Source organism: Pristiophorus japonicus, chromosome 14 (genome assembly GCF_044704955.1).
Source record: "Pristiophorus japonicus isolate sPriJap1 chromosome 14, sPriJap1.hap1, whole genome shotgun sequence".
Lineage (NCBI taxonomy): Eukaryota > Metazoa > Chordata > Chondrichthyes > Pristiophoridae > Pristiophorus > Pristiophorus japonicus.
The window spans coordinates 107,114,264-107,134,789 of NC_091990.1; the positions used below are offsets into that span (position 1 = coordinate 107,114,264).

The following is a 20,526-nucleotide window of genomic DNA, read 5'->3' on the forward strand; positions in this document are numbered from 1 at the left end:
CATTATCAAACAATGACACTGAGCCACATAAGGATATATTATAGAATCATAGAATGATTAGAGCACAGGAGGAGGACATTCGGCCTGTCGAGCCTGTGCCGGCTCTCTGCAAGAGCGCTTCAGCTAGTCCCACTCCCTCACAAAATGATTTTACCTCAGGTACTTATCCAATTCCCTTTTGAAAGCCACGATTGAAACTGCCTCCACCACCCTATCAGGCCGTGCATTCCAGATCCTAACCACTCGCTGCATAAAAAGTTTTGCCTCATGTCGCCTTTGGTTCTTTTGCCAATCACCTTAAATCTGTGCCCTCTGGTTCTCAACCCTTCCGCCAATGGCAACAGTTTCTCTCTACCTACTCTGTCCAGACTCATGATTTTGAACATCTCTATCAAATCTCTTCTCAACCTTCTCTGCTCCAAGGAGAACCCCAGCTTCTCCAGTCTATCCGCATAACTGAAGCCCCTCATCCCTGAAACCATTCTTGTAAATCTTTTCTGCACCCTCTCCAAGGCCACATCCTTTCTGGGGCTGGAGAAGATTACAGAGATCAGGAGGGGTGAGGCTAGGGAGGAATTTGAAAAGAAGGATGAAGATTTTGAAATCGAGGCGATGCTTAAGCTGTGCCAATCAACGACAGCGAGCACCGAGTGATTAGTGACCGAGACTTCATGCAGTTAGGTCACGGGAAGACGAGTTTTGAATCATCTCTTGTTTACCGCAGGTAGAATGTGGGAGAATAGCCAGGACTGCGTTGGAATAGTCTAGTCTAGAGGTAACAAAGGCATGGATGAGGACTTCTGCTGCGGATGAGCTGAGGAAATAGTTAGGAAGGACATTAGCTTGGATGATGTGGAATCTATATGGGTAGAGCTGCAGAATACCAAAGGACAAAAAACGTTAGTGGGAGTTGTGTACAGACCTCCAAACAGTAGTAGTGATGTTGGGGAGGGCATCAAACATGAAATTAGGGGTGCGTGCAATAAAGGTGCAGCAGTTATCATGGGTGACTTCAGTATGCATATAGATTGGGCTAACCAAACTGGAAGCAATACGGTGGAGGAGGATTTCCTGGAGTTCATAAGGGATGGTTTTCCAGACCAATATGTCGAGGAATCAACTAGGGGGGAGGCCATCTTAGACTGGGTGTTGTGTAATGAGAGACAATTAGCAATCTTGTTGTGCGAGGCGTTTTGGGGCAGAGTGACCATAATATGATGGAATTCTACATTAGGATGGAGAATGAAACAGTTAATTCAGAGACCATGGTCCAGAACTTAAAGAAGGGTAACTTTGAAGGTATGAGACGTGAATTGGCTCGGATAGATTGGCGAATGATACTTAAGTAGTTGACAGTGGATGGGCAATGGCAGACATTTAGAGACCGCATGGATGAACTACAACAATTGTTCATCCCTGTCTAGCGTAAAAATAAAAAAGGGAAGGTGGCTCAACCGTGGCTATCAAGGGAAATCAGGGATAGTATTAAAGCCAAGGAAGTGGCACACAAATTGGCCAGAAATAGCAGCGAACCTGGGGACTGGGAGAAATTTAGAACTCAGCAGAGGAGGACAAAGGGTTTGATTAGGGCAGGGAAAATAGAGTACAAGAGGAAGCTTGCAGGGAACATTAAGATGGACTGCAAAAGCTTCTATAAATATGTAAAGAGAAAAAGGTTAATAAAGACAAACTTAGGTCCCCTACAGTCAGAATCAGGGGAAGTCATAACGGGGAACAAAGAAATGGCAGACCAATTGAACAAGTACATTGGTTCGGTATTCACTAAGGAGGACACAAACAAACTTCTAGATATAAAAGGGGTCAGAGGGTCTAGTAAGAAGGAGGAACTAAGGGAAATCCTTATTAGTCGGGAAATTGTGTTGGGGAAATTGATGGGATTGAAGGCCGATAAATCCCCAGGGCCTGATGGACTGCATCCCAGAGTACTTAAGGAGGTGGCCTTGGAAATAGCGGATGCATTGACAGTCATTTTCCAACATTCCATAGACTCTGGATCAGTTCCTATGGAGTGAAGGGTAGCCAATGTAACCCCACTTTTTTTTTTAAAAAGGAGGGAGAGAAAACATCGGTAGTGGGTAAAATGATGGAATCAATTATTTATTAAGGATGTCATCGTAGCGCATTTGGAAAGAGGTGACATGATGGGTCCAAGTCAGCATGGATTTGTGAAAGGGAAATCATGCTCGACAAATCTTCTGGTATTTTTTGAGGATGTTTCCAGTAGAGTGGACAAAGGAGAACCAGTTAATGTGGTGTATTTGGACTTTCAGAAGGCTTTCGACAAGGTCCCACACAAGAGATTAATGTGCAAAGTTAAAGCACATGGGATTGGGGGGTGGTGTGCTGACGTGGATTGAGAACTGGTTGTCAGACAGGAAGCAAAGAGTAGGAGTAAATGGGTCCTTTTCAGAATGGCAGGCAGTGACTAGTGGGGTACCGCAAGGTTCTGTGCTGGGGCCCCAGCTGTTTACATTGTACATTAATGATTTAGACGAGGGGATTAAATGTAGTATCTCCACATTTGCGGATGACACTAAGTTGGGTGGCAATGTGAGCTGCGAGTAGGATGCTATGAGGCTGCAGAGTGACTTGGATAGGTTAGGTGAGTGGGCAAATGTATGGCAGATGAAGTATAATGTGGATAAATGTGAGGTTATCCACTTTGGTGGTAAAAACAGAGAGACAGGCTATTATCTGAATGGTGACAGATGAGGAAAAGGGGAGGTGCAATGAGATCTGGGTGTCATGGTACATCAGTCATTGAAGGTTGGCATGCAGGTACAGCAGGCAGTTAAGAAAGCAAATGGCATGATGGCCTTCATAGCGAGGGGATTTGAGTACAGGGGCAGGGAGGTGTTAATACAGTTGTACAGGGCCTTGGTGAGGCCACACCTGGAGTATTGTGTACAGTTTTGGTCTCCTAACTTGAGGAAGGACATTCTTGCTATTGAGGGAGTGCAGCGAAGGTTCACCAGACTGATTCCCGGGCTGGCGGGACTGACATATCAAGAAAGACTGGATCAACTGGGCTTGTATTCACTGGAGTTCAGAAGAATGAGAGGGGATCTCATAGAAACGTTTAAAATTCTGACTGGTTTCGACAGGTTAGATGCAGGAAGAATGTTCCCAATGTTGGGGAAGTCCAGAACCAGGGGTCACAGTCTAAGGATAAGGGGTAAGCCATTTAGGACCGAGATAAGGAGAAACTTCTTCACCCAGAGAGTGGTGAACCTGTGGAATTCTTTACCACAGAAAGTTGTTGAGGCCAATTCACTAAATATATTCAAAAAGGAATTAGATGTAGTTCTTACTGCAAGGGGGATCAAGGGGTATGGCGAGAAAGCAGGAATGGGGTACTGAAGTTGCATGTTCAGCCATGAACTCATTGAATGGCGGTGCAGGCTAGAAGGGCTGAATGGCCTACTCCTGCACCTATTTTCTATGTTTCTATGTTTCTTAAAGAGCAGTGTTTTTTATGTTTTTTTTTTTAAAAACAGCTTTCTCAACCTGCCGTCACCTTCAACGATTTGTGCACATATACCCCCAGGTCTCTCTGTTCATGCACCCCCTTTAGAATTGTACCCTTTAGTTTATATTGCTTCTTCTCGCCCTTCCTATCAAAATATATCACTTCGCACTTTTCTGCGTTAAATTTCATCGGTCACATATCTGTCCATTCCACCAGCCTGTCTATGTTCTCTTGAAGTCTATCGCTATCCTCCTCACTGTTCCCTATACTTCCACGTTGTGTGTCTTCTACAAATTTTTTAATTGTGCCGTGTACACCCATGTCCAAGTCATTAATATACATCAAGAAAAGCAGTGGATCCAGTACCGACCCCTGGGGAACACCACTGTATACCTTCCTCCAGTCCGAAAAATAACGTTCACCTCACCACTACTCTGTTTCCTATCACTTAGCCAATTTTGTATCGATGCTGTCACTGTCCCTTTATTCCATGGACCTCAACTTTGCTGACAAGCCTATTATGTGGCACTTTATAAAACGCCTTTTGGAAATCCATATACATGTCATCTGCATTGCGCTCATCAACCCTCTCTGTTACCTCATCAAAAAACTCGATCAAGTTGGTTAAACACGATTTGCCTTTAACAAATCCGTGCTGGCTGTTAATTTTATCCCGGATTATCACTTCTAAAAGCTTCCCCACCACCAAAGTTAAACTGACTAGCCTGTAGTGGCTGGGTTTATCCTTACACCCTTTTTTGAACAAGGGTTTAACATTTGCAATTCTCCAGTCCTCTGGTACCAGCCCCGTATCCCAGGAGGATTGGAAGATTATGCCCAGTACCTCTACGATTTCCTCCTAAGCCTTCCTCAGCATCCTAGAATACATCCCATCCGGTCCTGGTGACTTATATACTTTAAGTACTGCCAACGTTTCTAGCACCTCCTCATCAATTTTTATCCCATCGAGTATATCAACTACCTCCTCTTTCATTATGACTTTGGCAGCATCCTCTTCCTTGGTGAAGACAGGTGCAAAGTACTCATTTATTACCTCAGGCATACCCTCTGCCTCCATGGGTAGGTCTCCATTTTGGTTCGTAATCAGCTCCATCTTTCCTCTTACTATCCAGTTACTATTTATATGTCTATAGAAGACTTTTGGATTCCCTTTTATGTTGGCTGCCATTCTATTCTCTCACTCTCTGCCCCTCTCATTTCCTTTTTCACTACCCTCTGAACTTTCTATATTCAGCCTGGTTCTCGCTTGTATTCTCGACCTGACATCTGTCTTTTTCAGCTTCATCTTACTCTCTCTCTTTCGTCATCCAGGGAGTTCTGGCTTTGATTGCCCTACCTTTTCCCATCGTGGGAATGTACCTCGACTGTACCCGAATTATTTTCTCTTTAAAGTTTGATACAGTCTTGCCTGCCAATCTTTGATCCCAATTTACCTGGGCCAGATCCATTCTCTACCCACTGAAATTGGCCTCCCTCCAATTAAGTATTTTTACACTAGATTTCTGCCTGTCCTTTTCCATAGCTAATCTAAACCTTATGACACTGTGATCACTGTTCCCTAAATGTTCCCGACACTTGTTCTACTTGACCCATCTCATTGCCCAGAACCAGATCCAACAATGTCTCCTTCCTCGTTGTGCTGGAAAATTATTGATCAAGAAACTTCTCCTGAACACACTTCAGAAATTCTTCCTCCTCTCTGCCCTTTGCACGATTACTATCTCAATTTGTATTAAGATAATTGAAGTTCCCGCATCTCTAATTTCCTTTCAAATTTATTCCTCTATAACTTTCCCACAAATTGGTGGCCTAGTAGTGTAATGGCACCTCTCTTGTTTCTCAACTCTAACCAAATTGATTTTAGGACACCCTCTCTCTTCAGCAGGTGACCAAAAGCTTAGTCAAAGAAGTAGGTATTATGGAGCGTTTTGAAGGAAGAGAGAGAGGTGGAGGGGTTTAGGGAGGGAATTCCAGAGCTTAGGGCCTTGACAGATGAAGGCATGGCTGCCAACGGTGAGCGATTAAAATCGGGAATGCTCAAGAGGGCAGAAATGGAGGAGCGCAGAGATCTCAGGCGATTGTGGGGCTGGAGGAGGTTAGAGACGGGCGAGGCCATGGAGGGATTTGAAAACCAGGATTAGAATTTTAAAATCTAGGCGTTGCTTAACCAGGAGACAATGCAGGTCAATGAGCAGAGGTGATGGGTCACAAATTCAGGCTTGGGTTGATTAGTGACAAGTAACATTCGCACTACACAAGTGCCAGGCAATGACCATCTCCAACAAGCGAGAGTCTAACCACCTCCCCATGATATTCAGCTGTATTATCATCACCGAATCCACCATCAACATCATCCTGGGGGTCACCACTGACCCGAAACTTAACTGGACCAGCCACATAAATACTGTGGCAAATGGAGCGGATCAGAGGCTGCATATTCTCCTGACTCCCGAAAGCCTTTCCACCATCTACAAAGCACAAGTGAGGAATGTGATGGAATACTCTCCACTTACCTGGATGAGTGCAGTTCCAACAACACTCAAGAAGCTCAACACCATCCAGGACAAAGCAGCCCACTTGATTGGCACCCCATCCACCACCTTAAACATTCACCACCGGCTGCAGTGTGTACCATCTACAAGATGCACTGCAGCAATTCGCCAAGGCTTCTTCAGCAGCACCTCCCAAACCCACAACCTCTACCACCTAGAAGGACAAGGGCAGCAGGCGTATGGGAGCACCAGCACCTCCACGTTTGCCTCCAAGTCACACACCATCCTGACTTGGAAATATATTGGCCACTCCATCGTCGCTGGGTCAAAATCCTGGAACTCCCTCCCCAACAGCACTGTGGGAGCACCTTCACCACATGGACTGTAGCAGTTCAAGGCGGCTGCTCACCAGCACCTTCTGAAGGGCAATTAGGGATGGGCAATAAACAAATTAAAAATAAATAAAAACAGTGTGGAAAATTAAAAAAAATATTGTTTCATTCTCATCCCACCCAAAATAAGGCCGAAAAAATCAGTAGAAGTTTAATTATAATGAATATGGAGTTACCTGCTCAGTTTGCTTCCATTTTTGTTCCAGTGCATCAAACATGACCCTGCACAACTCCTGAACATCATGCTGCTGCCAGGCTAGCGAGAGGAAAACAGTAATAATTAGTTTTCAATAAACCGCATGATTAAACAACATTAGGAATATATTCCCATACACTCACACTTGAGTAAATTAGCCCTAAAATCCGGCTGACCTTCACTGCTATCCCAGCCAAAGCTTCGGGTCACATCCGTTGTTTCCACTGCTCTTTTCTTACTAGTTTGCAACAAGACAAACAATCTTTGGAGTTGGTAGGGAATGCTGGTCACAGGATCTTCCTCAATTTCTTCAAACTCCCACCTGTAAATGTATTCATATGAGCCACAGCAATATACTGGCCGGCAGCTCCACACATTCATTCCAAAATTATTCTCATCAGCATCTAAAAATCATTAGGCCAGAAGATTTGGGACTGCGAGTCCATTCTCTTGTGAGGGACCTGCCATGGAGCTCCCCAATACTGCTAGCAGAAGGGTTACTGGTCCAAGGTATGATCCCGGGTGGTGACATGTGGCTGAGAATTAATTCACGAGATGTGGGCGTCGCGGTCAAGGCTGGCATTTATTGCCCATCCCTAACTGCCCTGGCGGGCAGGTGGTGGTGAGCCGCCTTAATACAACTGATTGCTGCTTAACTGCCATCTGAAATGGCCCAGTGTGACAACCACCTTGATGTGGATCTAGAGTCACATATAGGCCAGACCGGGTAAGGACGGCAGATTTCCTTCACTAAAGGACATTAGTGAACCAGATGGGTTTTTAGAGCAATCCGATAGTTTCATGGTCACCATTATTGATGCTAGCTTTTTATTCCAGATTTAGTTAATTAACTGAATTTAAATTCCCCAGCTGCCATGGTGGGATTTGAACTCACGTCTCTGGATCATTAGTACAGGCCTCTGGATTACTGGTCCCGTAACATAACCAGTATGCTACCGTTTCCCGATTAACTACTGATTAAGTATGATTACGATATGCTAATCAATAAGTTTGTTGAGACAAAATAAATAAATGTTGCTTTACAAGATAATGTGGGTGAGGTGTGGATCCGCACTAGGATTACAGCTGAAAGCTGGTCTCAGGATCCGATATTCTAAATGTAACCATAATATACCCTCAACAGGTAACAGAACACAAGTGGGGAGTGAAATGATTTTCATTTAAATTCTCCCAGCTGCTGTGGTGGGATTTGAACTCATGTCCCTAGGTTATTAGTCCAGGCCTCTGGATTATTAGTCCAGTAACATAACCACAGTGCTACTATACTGTAGGAGAGAGGTGGAGAGGATAAGGGAGGGAATTCCAGAGGTTAGGGCCCAGGCAGCTGAAGGCACAGCCACCAATGATGGAGCGATTAAAGTCAGGGATGCTCAAGAGGCCAGAATTGGAGGAGTCCATAGATCTCGGAAGGGTGTAGAACTGGAGAAGATTAAAGAGATTGGGAGGGGCGAGGCCATGGAGGAATTTGATAAGGATTGAGATGTAAATCCCTGTCTTTAAATTCTAAGCATTATAGCTGCAGCACTACCTCATGTTTAACTTAAAAGGCTAATCATATTCCTTTCCTGGCCATGCATACAGAAATGATCGAGTTAGACATTACTTGTACAGTGCATTCCTGAACTCCGGAGTCATGAAAAGCGTCTGCAACAAGCTGTTCAGGTAGCAGGTCATAGCTTGATTTACCAATCCCACATATCCTAGAAGAAACAAAATCTCGTCAGTCATGCCTGAAATGTTAATACAGCAGTTCAACTTAACGCTTAGAAAATAGAACATAAGAATTAGGAGCAACAGTAGGCCATTTGGCCCTTCGAGCCTGCTCCGCCATTCAACGAAATCATGGCTGATCATCTAACTCAACTCCACCTTTCTGTGCTATCCCTAACTTGCCACTTTGCCCTGGATTCCATGGGCTTTTATTTTCGTAACCAGCCTGCCATGTGAAAGCTTTGCTAAAGTCCATATAAACTACATCATACGCACTGCCCTCATCGACCTTCCTGGTTACCTCCTCGAAAAATGCAATCAAGTTAGTCAGACACGATCTTCTCTTAACAAATCTGTGCTGACTGTCCCTAACTAATTCATGTCTTTCTAAATGTAGATTTATCCTGTCCCTCAGGATTCTTTCCAATAATTTTCTCACACTGAAATTAGGCTGACTGGCCTGTAATTACTCGGTCTATCCTTTTCTCCCTTTTTAAACAAAAGTACAACATTGGCAGTTCTCTAGGACCACACCTGTAGCCAGAGAGGACTGGTAAATGATGGTATGAGCCTCTGCTATTTCTTCTTTTGCTTCTCTTAACAGCCTGGGATATATTTAATCCAAGCCTGGGGATGTATCCACTTTCAAAGCTGCTAAACCCTTAACTCTCTCACTATGTTTATCTCGTCTAATATTTCACACTCCTCCTCCTCCTCCCCCCTCATTGCAAAGTCTGCATCGCCCCTCTCTTTTATGAAAAAGAAATGGAACGTATTCATTAAGAATCATACCCACGTCTTCTGCCTTCAGACACAGATTTCCTTTATGGTCTCCAATAGACCCCACTCTTTCTCTAGTTATCATCTTGCTCTTAATGTATTTATAAATCAACTTTTGGGTTTTCCCTGATTTTACTTGCTAACATTCTTTCATGCTCCCTCTTTGCTTTCTTGATATCTTTTTTAATTGCACCCCTGCATTTCTTATACTCCTCTAGAGTTTCTGCAGTGTTGAGTTCTCGGTATCTGTCATAAGCTTCCCTTTTTTTCGTTATTTTACCCTGCATGTCCCGTGACGTCCAGGGGGCTCTAGATTTGTTAGCGCCACCCTAAAAAAAAAGGAACATACTTGCTCTGTACCCTCAGGATCTCTTCCTTGAATGCCTCCCACTACTCTAACACTGATTTACCATCAAGTAGCCGTTTCCAGTCCACTTTGGCCAAATCCCATCTCAGCAAAAAATGGCTTTATCCCAACTGAAAACTTTTATTCCTGGTCCACCTTTGTCCTTTTCCATAACAATCCTAAATCTTACTGAATTATGATCACTAGCACCAAAATGCTCTCCCACTAATATCCCTTCCACCTGCCCCTCTTCATTCTCCAAAATCAAGTCCAGAACCGCCCCCTCCCTTGTTGAGCTTGTCATATACTGGCTAAAGAAGTTCTCCTGAATGCATTTTAAGAATTTCGCAACCTCTGTACCATTAACACTACTTTTTTCCCACTTATTAGGGTAATTGAAATCCCCCACTATTACAGCTCTATAGGTTTTGCACTTGACATCAACTTGCCCACGTATTTGTTCTTCTATCTCCCTCTGATTGTTTGGGGGTCTATAGTACACTCCCAATAGCGTGATCGCCCCTTTTTTGTTCTTCAATTGAGCCCATATGGCCTCATTTGAAGACTCCTCCCCAACAACTCTCGCCGCCGCCGCGCCCCCCCCCCCCCCCGCCGCCGCGCCCCCCCCCCCCCCCCCCGAGGATATTGGTCCCGGCTCTGTTGAAGTGCAACCCATCCAGCTTGCACATGTCCTACCTCCACCAGAAACAATCCCAATGCCTCAGGAATCTAAAGTCCTCCCACCTGCACCATCCCTCCAGCCACCCTTTCATCTTCTCTATCCTCCTATTTCTATACTCACTAGCACGTGGCACTGGCAGTATCCTGGAGATTACTACCTTTGAGGTCGTCCTTTTTAGTCTCTCTCCGAGCTCCCTAAACTGCCTGCAGGAAGTCATCCCTCTTTCTACCTATGTCATTGGTACCATGAACATATCAATGGATTTTAAAAAATGACTACGTCTTTGGGGCTCAGGGAACTTGTACATGATGATAACATGTAACATTGGATGAATGCATCTGCTTGCAATTATCACATAGGTAAGTTAATCAATGATCTTGTTAAATCCTTTTAACTTTAGGGAGACTAAATTTTTTTTTAAATGATTGCATGTTAAAAAAAAAATCCCTTCCACCACTAAATGATGCTCCCATGCTTTACAAATGCTGCACTGTGCGGTATCTATAAAGAGCACTATAGAGGTGACTGCTCCGTGCTTTTACTGGCACTATTTTGAGTTGCATTGCTGAATGGAGATGTCGACTGCTGGAACTTGGACCTTTGAAATCTCCCTTTACTGAAACAAAATAGCCAGCAAGTCACATGATGCATCATTCAGCTACAGTTGGGTGCAAGTGTTCAACATGCCACACTTAATTTGGATTTAAATAACTTGTAAGCAGAAAAAGCTTCCTTCACGAGATTTTATTTTATTCAATGTACCGAGTGGGAATATGTTTGCACAGGAGAGGAGGGAATCATATTAACTAAACTTTGCAGTGCTGCACTGTCGGAGGTGCCAGCTTTCAGAGGAGACATTAAACCGAGGCCCCGTCTACCTGTTCAAGCAGATGTAAAAGATCCAATCACACTATTTGAACAGCAGGGAGTTCATCACCCCCTCCCGCCCTACGTTCTAGCCAGCATTCATCTCTCGTGCAGCACTGCCAAAACAGCTCAACAATTATCTCATTGCTGTTCGTGGGATATTGTGCAAACTGGCTGCCAGATTTGTCTGCATAGCAGTGACTGTGCGTCACTGTGTTTGCACTAGGGAGGAGATTTACGAAGAAGTTGCCTGGACAGAAGAATTTTAGCTATGAGAAATGATCGGATAGGCTGGGTTTGTTTTCTTTGGAATAGAGGACAAGGGGAGATTTAATTGAGGTGTATAAAATTATGAGGGGCCTAGATAGAGTGGATAGGAAGGACCCATTTCCCTGAGCAGAGATATCAATAACCAGGGTGCATAGATTTAAAGTAATTGGTAGATGGTTTAGAGGAGATTTGAGGGGAAATTTCTTCATCCAGAGGGTGGTGGGGGTCTGAAACTCACTGCCTGAAAGGGTGGTAGAGGCAGAAGCCCTCACCACATTTAAAAAGTATCTGGATGTGCACTTGAAGTGCCGTAACCTACAGGGCTACGGACCAAGAGCTGGAAAGTGGGATTAGGCTGGATAGCTCTTGGTCGGCCGGTGGGGACACAATGGGCCGAAATGGCCTCCTTCCGTGCTGTAAATTTCAATGCTTCTATGAAAAGCACTTCATTGGCTGTGATGCGCTGCGGGATCTCCCGAGGACATGGAAGTTGCGCTATCAATGCACATTCTCTCTTTGAAATCTTGCGTGTCAGCCATTTGTCTGCTCAGAAGGGGGCTCCAGGAGAATGTCGCTGAAGCACAGGTATGCTGCTTTCCCAGTAGCGCTGTCCCATTTTTACTTCATCGGGAAGCTACGGATCCTTATTGGTCCCCTTTGAGGTTTAACGGGAAGGACAATCAGTCTTTTTTGCTTCCAATTGGATCCCTGGCGAAGGTTAACTCCTGGATGTTGGAGGGACGGATCTTGCTTCGCTATACCGACATATAGCGAGCTACCCACTCACATTACAGGAAATCTGGCGCTGGGATAATCTACAAGCATAGAATCATAGACATTTACACCACGGAAGGAGGCCATTTCGGCCCATCGTGTCCACGCCGGCCGACCAAGAGCTACCCAACCTAATCCCACTTTCCAGCTCTCGGTCCGTAGCCCTGTAGGTTACAGCACTTCAAGGACACATCCAGGTACTTTTTAAAATGTGGTGAGGGTTTCTGCCTCTCCCACCTTTTCAGACAGTGAGTTCCAGATACCCACCACCCTCTGGGTGAAGAAATTTCTCCTCAAACCCCCTCTAAACCTTCTACCAATTATTTTAAACCTATGTCCAGTGAACTTTATGTTAATCAAACAGTAGTATTAATAAGCTAAGATTTTCACTATAGAAATCAAGGCCGTAACGGGCGGAAAATATAAAGCGAGCTTCTCGAACACACACACACACACACACACACACACACACACACACACACACACACACACACACACACACACACACACACACACCTGCTGTGGGTCAGGTCGGTCACAAGAGAAGAGATGAGTGGAGAAGCAGGAAGTCGTTGAGACAGTGCATTAGGCAATGGGAAATCCTACAGTTCTGCAATCTCCAGTCACAGCACACGATTCAGGAACAGAACGTACACTCGTCAGGCTACCGTGAGGAAATAACTTCGCCACTCTCTATACCAACACAACCTGGTGTAAGTGCAAAACTGCACCTCTATCTTGATGCCGCTAACTGAACAATACATGCCCATTTGAAGAAAGTTAAAAAAAAATGCAAGAGTCTTCCATATACATAGATAAATTTAAATGAACCAAACAACCTTTCAAGGAAGCACACCCAACGTCAACTAGGTCAAATACTTAACAGCAACCACTCCTCCACCCCCCTCCCCACATCGCTGCACTCCTCACTCCCCCACCCAATGCGCCCCTCGCCCCCCCCACCCACTGCGCCCCTCACACACCGCACCCCCCCACCCGTCTCGCAATCCTCCATGCGAGTAAAAGGTCTTCTATGAGTAAATCACACGAGGGAACACAAGGTTTCCAACCCATGTGGACGCCCAGATTATTGCAGATCCCACAGCTCAATTAAAACATACGATTTTAAGCAGGATTTCCATCTAATCAGAATTGCTCCTCAATTCCATGTAAATATTCACATTATTTTTCAAATTTCTTGTAAGTAAATAGCTTTTCCACAAAGATTGTAGAGTGATGTAAAAGGAGAAACTTACTGTGAAAGACAGGTTTTCAGACAGAGGACGTTTGTTGGCCAGTACTCACTCACTCACCAGTTTCTGACTTTCCCAGGACAGGAGAGTACGAGTAGGTCTGACTGCTGTATTCTCCACAGCCTACAGTGCTGTCCCTCAGCTGAGGGCCAATAATCCTTTCCTGAGTGCTGTCATCGTGTCCACTGCTTTCTATTGTACCAGACTCATCCTGTAGAGATATAGCATGCTCACATTATGTACTTTCCTACTGGCCTACAAATGATTAAGGCGATCAACATTGAAACATACATTAAGAGGGTGCACAGCAATAATTTAATTACAAAAAGTAAACTGTCACTGCACAAAATCAAACTGAAGGAGATGGATTTTTGTTTTTTGGTAATCCACAAAAATTCTCGTAATGTTCGGTTTTTAACATTTTACCATTTGATAATTTGTATTTTAACACAAAGCAGTAATTCAGAAGTAAAGTTCCTGTCTAGTATCAGGAACACTCTGTTCTCCAGGCAGATGAACAGATCAGTACCAGTTTTCATAGAATCATAGAAATTTACAGCACGGAAGGAGGCTATTTCGGCCCATCGTGTTTGCGCCGGCCGACAAAGAGCTACCAGCCTAATCCCACTTTCCAGCTCTTGGTCCGTAAGCCTTGTAGGTTACGGCATTTCAAGTGCACATCCAAATACTTTTTAAATGTGGTGAGGGTTTCTGCCTCTACCACCTTTTCAGGCAGTGAGTTCCAGACCCACTATCACCCTCTGGGTGAAACAATTTCGCCTCAAATCCCCTCTAAACTTCCTACCAATTACTTTAAATCTATGCCCACGGTTGACCCCTCTGCTAAGGGAAATAGGTCCTTCCTATCCACTATATCTAGGCCCCTCAATTTTAAACACCTCAATAAGTCTCTCCTCAGCCTCCTCTGTTCCAAAGAAAGCAGCCCAAGCCTATCCAATCTTTCCTCATAGCTAAAATTCTCCAATCCTGGCAACATCCTCGTAAATCGCCTCTGTACCCTCTCTAGTGCAATCACGTCTTTCCTGTAATGTGGTGACGAGTACTGCACGCAGTACTGTAGCTGCGGCCTAACCAGTGTTTTATACAGTTCAAGCATAATCTCTCTGCTCTTGTATTCTATACCTTGACTAATAAAGGCAAGCATTCCGTATGCCTTCTTAACCATCTTATCTACCTGGCCTGCTACCTTCAGGGATCTGTAGACATGCACTCCAAGATCCCTTTGATCCTCTACACTTCTCAGTGTACTACCATTTAATGTGTATTCCCTTGCCTCGTTAGTCCTCCCCAAATGCATTACCTCACACTTCTCCGGATTGAATTTTATTTGCCACTGTTCTTCCCACCTGATCAGTTCATTTTAATGAAGTAGCTTGGATGCCAAGGGGATGAAGTAAAGCACTAGTTATAAATCCCAGGCCTCGAACCAAGAGCTACAATTTCTGTTGTTCTTGAGGGTTTTTTCCCCCAGATTGTGGTTATTCAAGAAAACAGCAACTGCCAAGTAGATCCCCTCTCTCTCTCTTCCCCCACCCCACACGCAAGATTTAACAATGTATGCAAGCTCAGAAAACCTCTCAGTAGGTTGGAGTGATATAGGCAAGATGTGCATTCTGCACAATTCCTCATTAGATCTTTCCAGCTCTCAAAGCATTACACATACAATGAACACTTTGAAATGCTGGCAAAGGTTTACTTGCTTGTATTAGTAGAGGAGTCACAAAAAAAAAAAAGAGTTGAAGAGGACGTAACTGGAAAGCTGGAGAGAATTCAAAATGTTAAGTCAGCTAGGATTAGAATTAAGCCCTGAGCAAAGGGAGAGTCCACCTACCGATGCAAGCTGGGGCTGTTCACCATCTTTATCTCCAAGATGAAGAAAGTTTTTCTTTCCTGCTTCAAATCCAGAATCAATGAGAGATTTTTCACTAGTGTAATCCAGGGCGCTCTGAAACAGGACAAAATAAAGTTTACATTTAGACAATACATGCTAAGGGGTACAATTTTAAAGGGGGTGCAAGAACAGAGACCCCCAGGGGTATACGTGCACAATTCTTTGAAGGTGGCAGGTTAAAAAAAGTTAGTAAAGCATACGGGATCGTGGGCTTTATAAATAGAGGCATAGAGTACAAAAGCCAGCAAGTTATGTTAAACCTTTATAAAACACTAGTTCGGCCCCAGCTGGGCACCACACTTTAGGAAGGACATGAAGGCTTTGGAATGGGTACAGAACAGATTTACGAAAATGATTCCAGGGATGAGGGATTACAGTTACATGGATAGACTGGAGAAGCCTAGCTTGTTTTTGCTAAACTGAGAGGTGATTTCTCTATAGTGGCCTGGCAACAGCTACTTGAATGTAAATCAGTGTCAGAGCAGTGGGAGGCAATCAAGGAGGAGATCCGTAGGGTGCAGGTCAAATATGTGCCCTTTAAGAAAATAGGTGACATACAGGGTAGGATAAAGAAAAAAAGGGAAGCTGATGACAGATACCGAGGGCTAAATACTGCAGAATCTCTAGAGGAGTATAGAAAGTCCAGGGGTGAAATTAAAAAGATTAGGAAAGCAGAGAGAGAGCATGAAAAATTATTGGCAAGTAAAATCAAGGAAAACCCAAAGATGTTTTATAAATATATTAAGAGCAAAAGATAATTAAAGAAAGGGTAGGGCCTATTAGCAACCATGAGGGTAATGTGTGTGTGGAGGCAGAAGATGTGGGCATGGTTCTTAATGAATACTTTGTGTCTGTTTTCACAAACAAGAGGGGCGATGCAGACACTGCTATTGAGGAGGAGGAATGTGAAATATTAGATGAAATAAACATAGAGAGAGAGGAGGTATTAAGGGGTTTAGCAGCTTTGAAAGTGGATGTCCCCAGACCCGGATGAAATGTATCCCAGGCTGTTAAGCAAAGCAAAAGAGGAACTAGCAGAGGCATTGACCATCATTTTCCAATCCTCTCTGCCTTCAGGTGTGGTGCCAGAGGACTAGAGGACTGCTAACGTGGTACTCTTGTTTATGAAGGGAGAAAGGGATAGACCAAGTAATTACAGGCCTGTCAGCCTAATCTCAGTAGTGGGAAAATTATTGGAAAAAAGCCTGAAGGACAGGATAAATCTACATTTAGAAAGACATGGATTAATTAGGGACAGACAGCACAGATGTGTTAAGGGAAGATCATATCTGACTAACTTGATTGAATTTTTTGAGGCGGTAACCAGGCGGATCGATGAGAGCAGTGCATATGATGTAGTGTATATGGATTTTAGCAAAGCTTTTGATAAGGTCCCACATGGCAGACTGGTTACGACAGTAAAAGCCTATGGGATCCAGGGCAAAGTGGCAAGTTGGATCCAAAATTGGCTCAGAGGCAGGAAGCAAAGGGTAATGGTTGATGGATGTTTTTGTGACTGGAAGGATGTTTCCAGTGGGGTTCTGCAGGGCTTAGTGCTGGGTCCCTTGCTTTTTGTGGTGTACATCAATGATCTAGACTTGAATTATAGGGGGTATGATTAAGAAGTTTGCAGATGATACTAAAATTGGCTGCGTGGTTGATAATGAAGAAAGCTGTAGACTGCAGGAAGATATCAATCAACTGATCAGGTGGGCAGAACAGTGGCAAATTAAATTTAATCCGGAGAAGTGTGAGGTAATGCATTTGGGGAGGGCTAACAAGGAAAGGGAATACACATTAAATGGTAGGACACAGAGAAGTGTAGAGAAACAAAGGGACCTGGGAGTGCATGTCCACAGATCCCTGAAGGTTGCAAGCTAGGCAGATAAGGTGGTTAAGAAAGCATATGTAATGCTTGCCTTTATTACGGAGGCATAGAATATAAGAGCAGAGGGGTTATACTTGAATTGTATAAAACACTAGTTAGGCCACAGCTGGAGCACTGCATGCAGTTCTGGTCACCACATTACAGGAAGGACGTGATTACACTGGAGAGGGTACAGAGGAGATTTACAAGGATGTTGTCGGGAGTGGAGAATCTTAGCTACGAGGATAGATTAGATAGGCTGGGTGTGTTTTCCTTGGAACAGAGGAGACTGAGGAGAGACCTCATTGAGGTGCATAAAATGAGGGGCCTAGATACAGTGGATAGAAAGGACCCATTTCCCTTAGCAGAGGGGTCAACAACCAGGGGGCATAAATTTAAAGTAATTGGTGGCAAGTTTAGAGGGGATTTGAGGGGAAATTTCTTCACGCAGAGGGTTGTGGGGTTCTGGAACTCACTGCCTGAAAGGGTGGTAGAGGAAGAAACCCTCACCACAATTAAAAAGTACTTAGATGTGCACTTGAAGTGCCGTGACCTGCAGAGTTACAGACCGAGAGCTGGAAAGTGTGATTAGGCTGAATAGCCTCTTGTTGTCCGGCATGGACTCGATGGGCCGAAATGGCCTCTCTTCGTGCTGTAAACTTCTATGATTCTATTCTATCTTCTATTTAAAGCAAAGGTGGTCAAGAGGAGATTTGATGGAGCTGTTTAAAAATCATGAAGGGTTTAGATAGAGTAACTAAAGAGAAACTGGTTCCAATGGCAGAAGGGTCAATAACCAGAGGGCACAGATTTAAGGTGATTGGCACAAGAACCAGTGGCGACACGAGGAAAAACATTTTTTTACGCAGCGAGTGGTTAGAATCTGGAATGGAATCCGATAGGGTGGTGGATACAGATTCAATAAGAAGTTTGAAAAGGGAGTTAGATAAATACTTGGAGAAAAAATTGCAGTGATATGAGGAAAAGAGCAGGGGCAGTGGGACTGATTGGACTGCTCTTCGAAAGAACTGGCGCAGACTCAATGGGCCTGACAGTTGGTGGCGTCAGGAAAATAATAAACGAAGGTGAGCTGAACATTATGGAGTCACGAGGATATTGCAACTTTCGTGCAAAAGGACATCTGCACAATTCCCACATAATTATAAAGATCCCATTCGTTAATCGTGACAGTTGTGCAAAATTTTTCTCATCTGTTCACAGTACAGTCTATTCCTGTTAATCCAAAGTCGTCCGTTGCTGGGGGAAGAATCGTACATAATCCAATAATTGGAGTTAAGTGATTTTAAGGAGACAGCACAGCCAAATACCACAGGAACATCAAACAAAAGCCCATCCTAAAACAGTAAAGCAATTATTGAAATACGTGACAAACATCAGCACTGTACAAGCTGCAGTCATTTTGCAAAATACTGTATGCTAAACCTGTATCGAACCTTGGTGAGACCACACTTGGAGTACTGCATACAGTTCTGGTCGCCATATTATAAAAGGGATATAGAAGCACTGGAGAAAGCGCAGAGACGATTTACAAAGAAATGCGAGGGTATACCCATCAGGAAAGGATGAACAGACTGTGTCTCATTTCTCTTTTACAAAAGACTGAGGGGTGACCTAATAGGGGTCTTCAAAATTATGAACAGTTTTGATAGAGTGGCTTTAGAGAGAATGTTTCCATTAGTGGGAAGAGCATAACTAAAGGCCATCAATATAAAATAGTCACCAAGAAATCCAATAGGGAATTCAGAAGAAACTTCTTTACCCAGAGAGTGGTGAGAATGTGGAACTCGCTGCCACAGGGAGTGGTTGAAGGGAATAACATAGATGCATTTAAGTGGAGGCTAGACAAGTATATGAGGGAGAAGGGCATAGAGTTAGATGAGGAAAGATGGGAGGAGGCTCGAGTGAAGCATAAATGCCGGCATGGACTGGTTGGGCCGAATGGCCTGTTCCTTTGCTGTATATCCTATGTATCTGAATTATGGTTTGCTTCTGAATTTCACTGGTCAGGAGCCGTTCGAATTAAGCAACAAATGCTCAGTGCCTTTCATTGGAAGGTGTTTTAACACAATTTAAGTTGAAGTGAACAGATAATATGAATTAAGCCACTCTGAATTAAGAGCAGACTGCATTTCCTTTTCACAGCTGTTACGTTGCACCTCGTGTACTTAAAATTAGAAACAATTACAAGACGTGCTTTAAAAACACTGCTTCACCAGAAAATGCAAATTATTAGTTCGACCTCAAAACTAAGTCTGCTACATTTCAAAAACATTTAAAACATAGCAACATCTTGTAAATATGTGAACTAAGCCGTAACAAATGAGCATGTTCATAAACGAAGCTTATCCTACATCAAAGTCCATTCAATATTTAATTCAACTTTGAGTATGAAATGAGGATGTTACACACAGAACAGTGCACGCTTCAGTTTCTAGAAATGTGACAGAACGGCTGAACAGCGTTTCTTCGCTAGTTCTTAACTAAGCTGTCTGATTAATTCTGCAGCCCTCCCTCAGGAAGGGAATTTCTTCTGTGAGCCAAATGTAACAGAATTGTAAACCCATTAAAAAAAATCAATTTCCAATCCCACCGCACAGTGTGCAGAGAAAATCCTCCACTGAGGCACAGGCTGAGACTTGGGATGACTGGGGGAGGGCAGCGCTGGGATCAGGGAAAACTGGGAATGCCATTTCGGAGCCTGTGAGCACCGAGGGGTAATCGAAGTGTCTGGGGGCAGAGGGGAGTATTGGAGGGAGTGACCCTGGAGTGTTGCAGTACGGGGAAGGGGAGTAGGGACAGAGGCTGGCAGTAGTGGCGCGTTACTGGAGTGGCAATGCCTGGGTCTTGCAGATTGTGGAGCAAAGGGAAACAGAGAATTGGGTATAAACCTTCTCTCTTGGCCCCTTTTTAGATCACAAGCCCCTATCCTCCTGCTCACAATTCATAGGAGCCTCGAGATTTGGGTACAGCTGCTTGTAGGAGTGTCACAACTGGAGCCATCGCTTACTTCATCACTAAATCAGAGCCACTGTATCAGGGAAAAAAGATAGAGGATACAGAAAAACAAATCAAGCAAAGGGAGAGAGATACGAGAGGAATATAAAAAACACATTAAGCTTCAGAAAAACTTTAGAGAAAAAGACATGTTGTAAGTTAATTTTATTACAAAACAATTTGCCACACACAGGCTAAAAGTTGAAGACCCGGTGTCCTTCAGAAATTCCAGCAAGGAAAGTTTCAAGTTCATTATTACACTTCAGGCACCTCAAGAGGAAAGGGCAGACAGGTAGGGCCTATGACAAGACCACAATCAAAAATAAAGTGGGCAAGGAAAGTTAGAAAGCACCCTAACTCAAAGCAAGCAGAGGAATTAAAGGTGAAGGATTTTTTGCCCTGCTGTGGAAATATAATGTAAAAAGGTGTGGGTTTTCT

General features: G+C 43.9%; 1 protein-coding gene across 5 annotated transcripts in view; it reads right to left on the reverse strand.

Moving 5' to 3' along the window:
• Positions 1–20,526, reverse strand: part of usp47 (ubiquitin specific peptidase 47) — a 196,550-nt gene that overhangs the window by 75,708 nt on the left and 100,316 nt on the right. For 4 of the 5 annotated variants that reach the window (XM_070899458.1, XM_070899457.1, XM_070899456.1 and 1 more), the window contains 5 exons: positions 15,147–15,260; positions 13,355–13,505; positions 8,216–8,312; positions 6,768–6,913; positions 6,572–6,651 (listed from right to left, as the gene is read on the reverse strand). In XM_070899458.1, coding sequence (XP_070755559.1) covers positions 6,572–6,651; positions 6,768–6,913; positions 8,216–8,312; positions 13,355–13,505; positions 15,147–15,260 — 588 coding nt within the window. Of the gene's footprint in view, positions 1–6,571; positions 6,652–6,767; positions 6,914–8,215; positions 8,313–13,297; positions 13,506–15,146; positions 15,261–20,526 lie in introns of those variants that run through there. The other variant, XM_070899459.1, reaches the window with a different exon arrangement.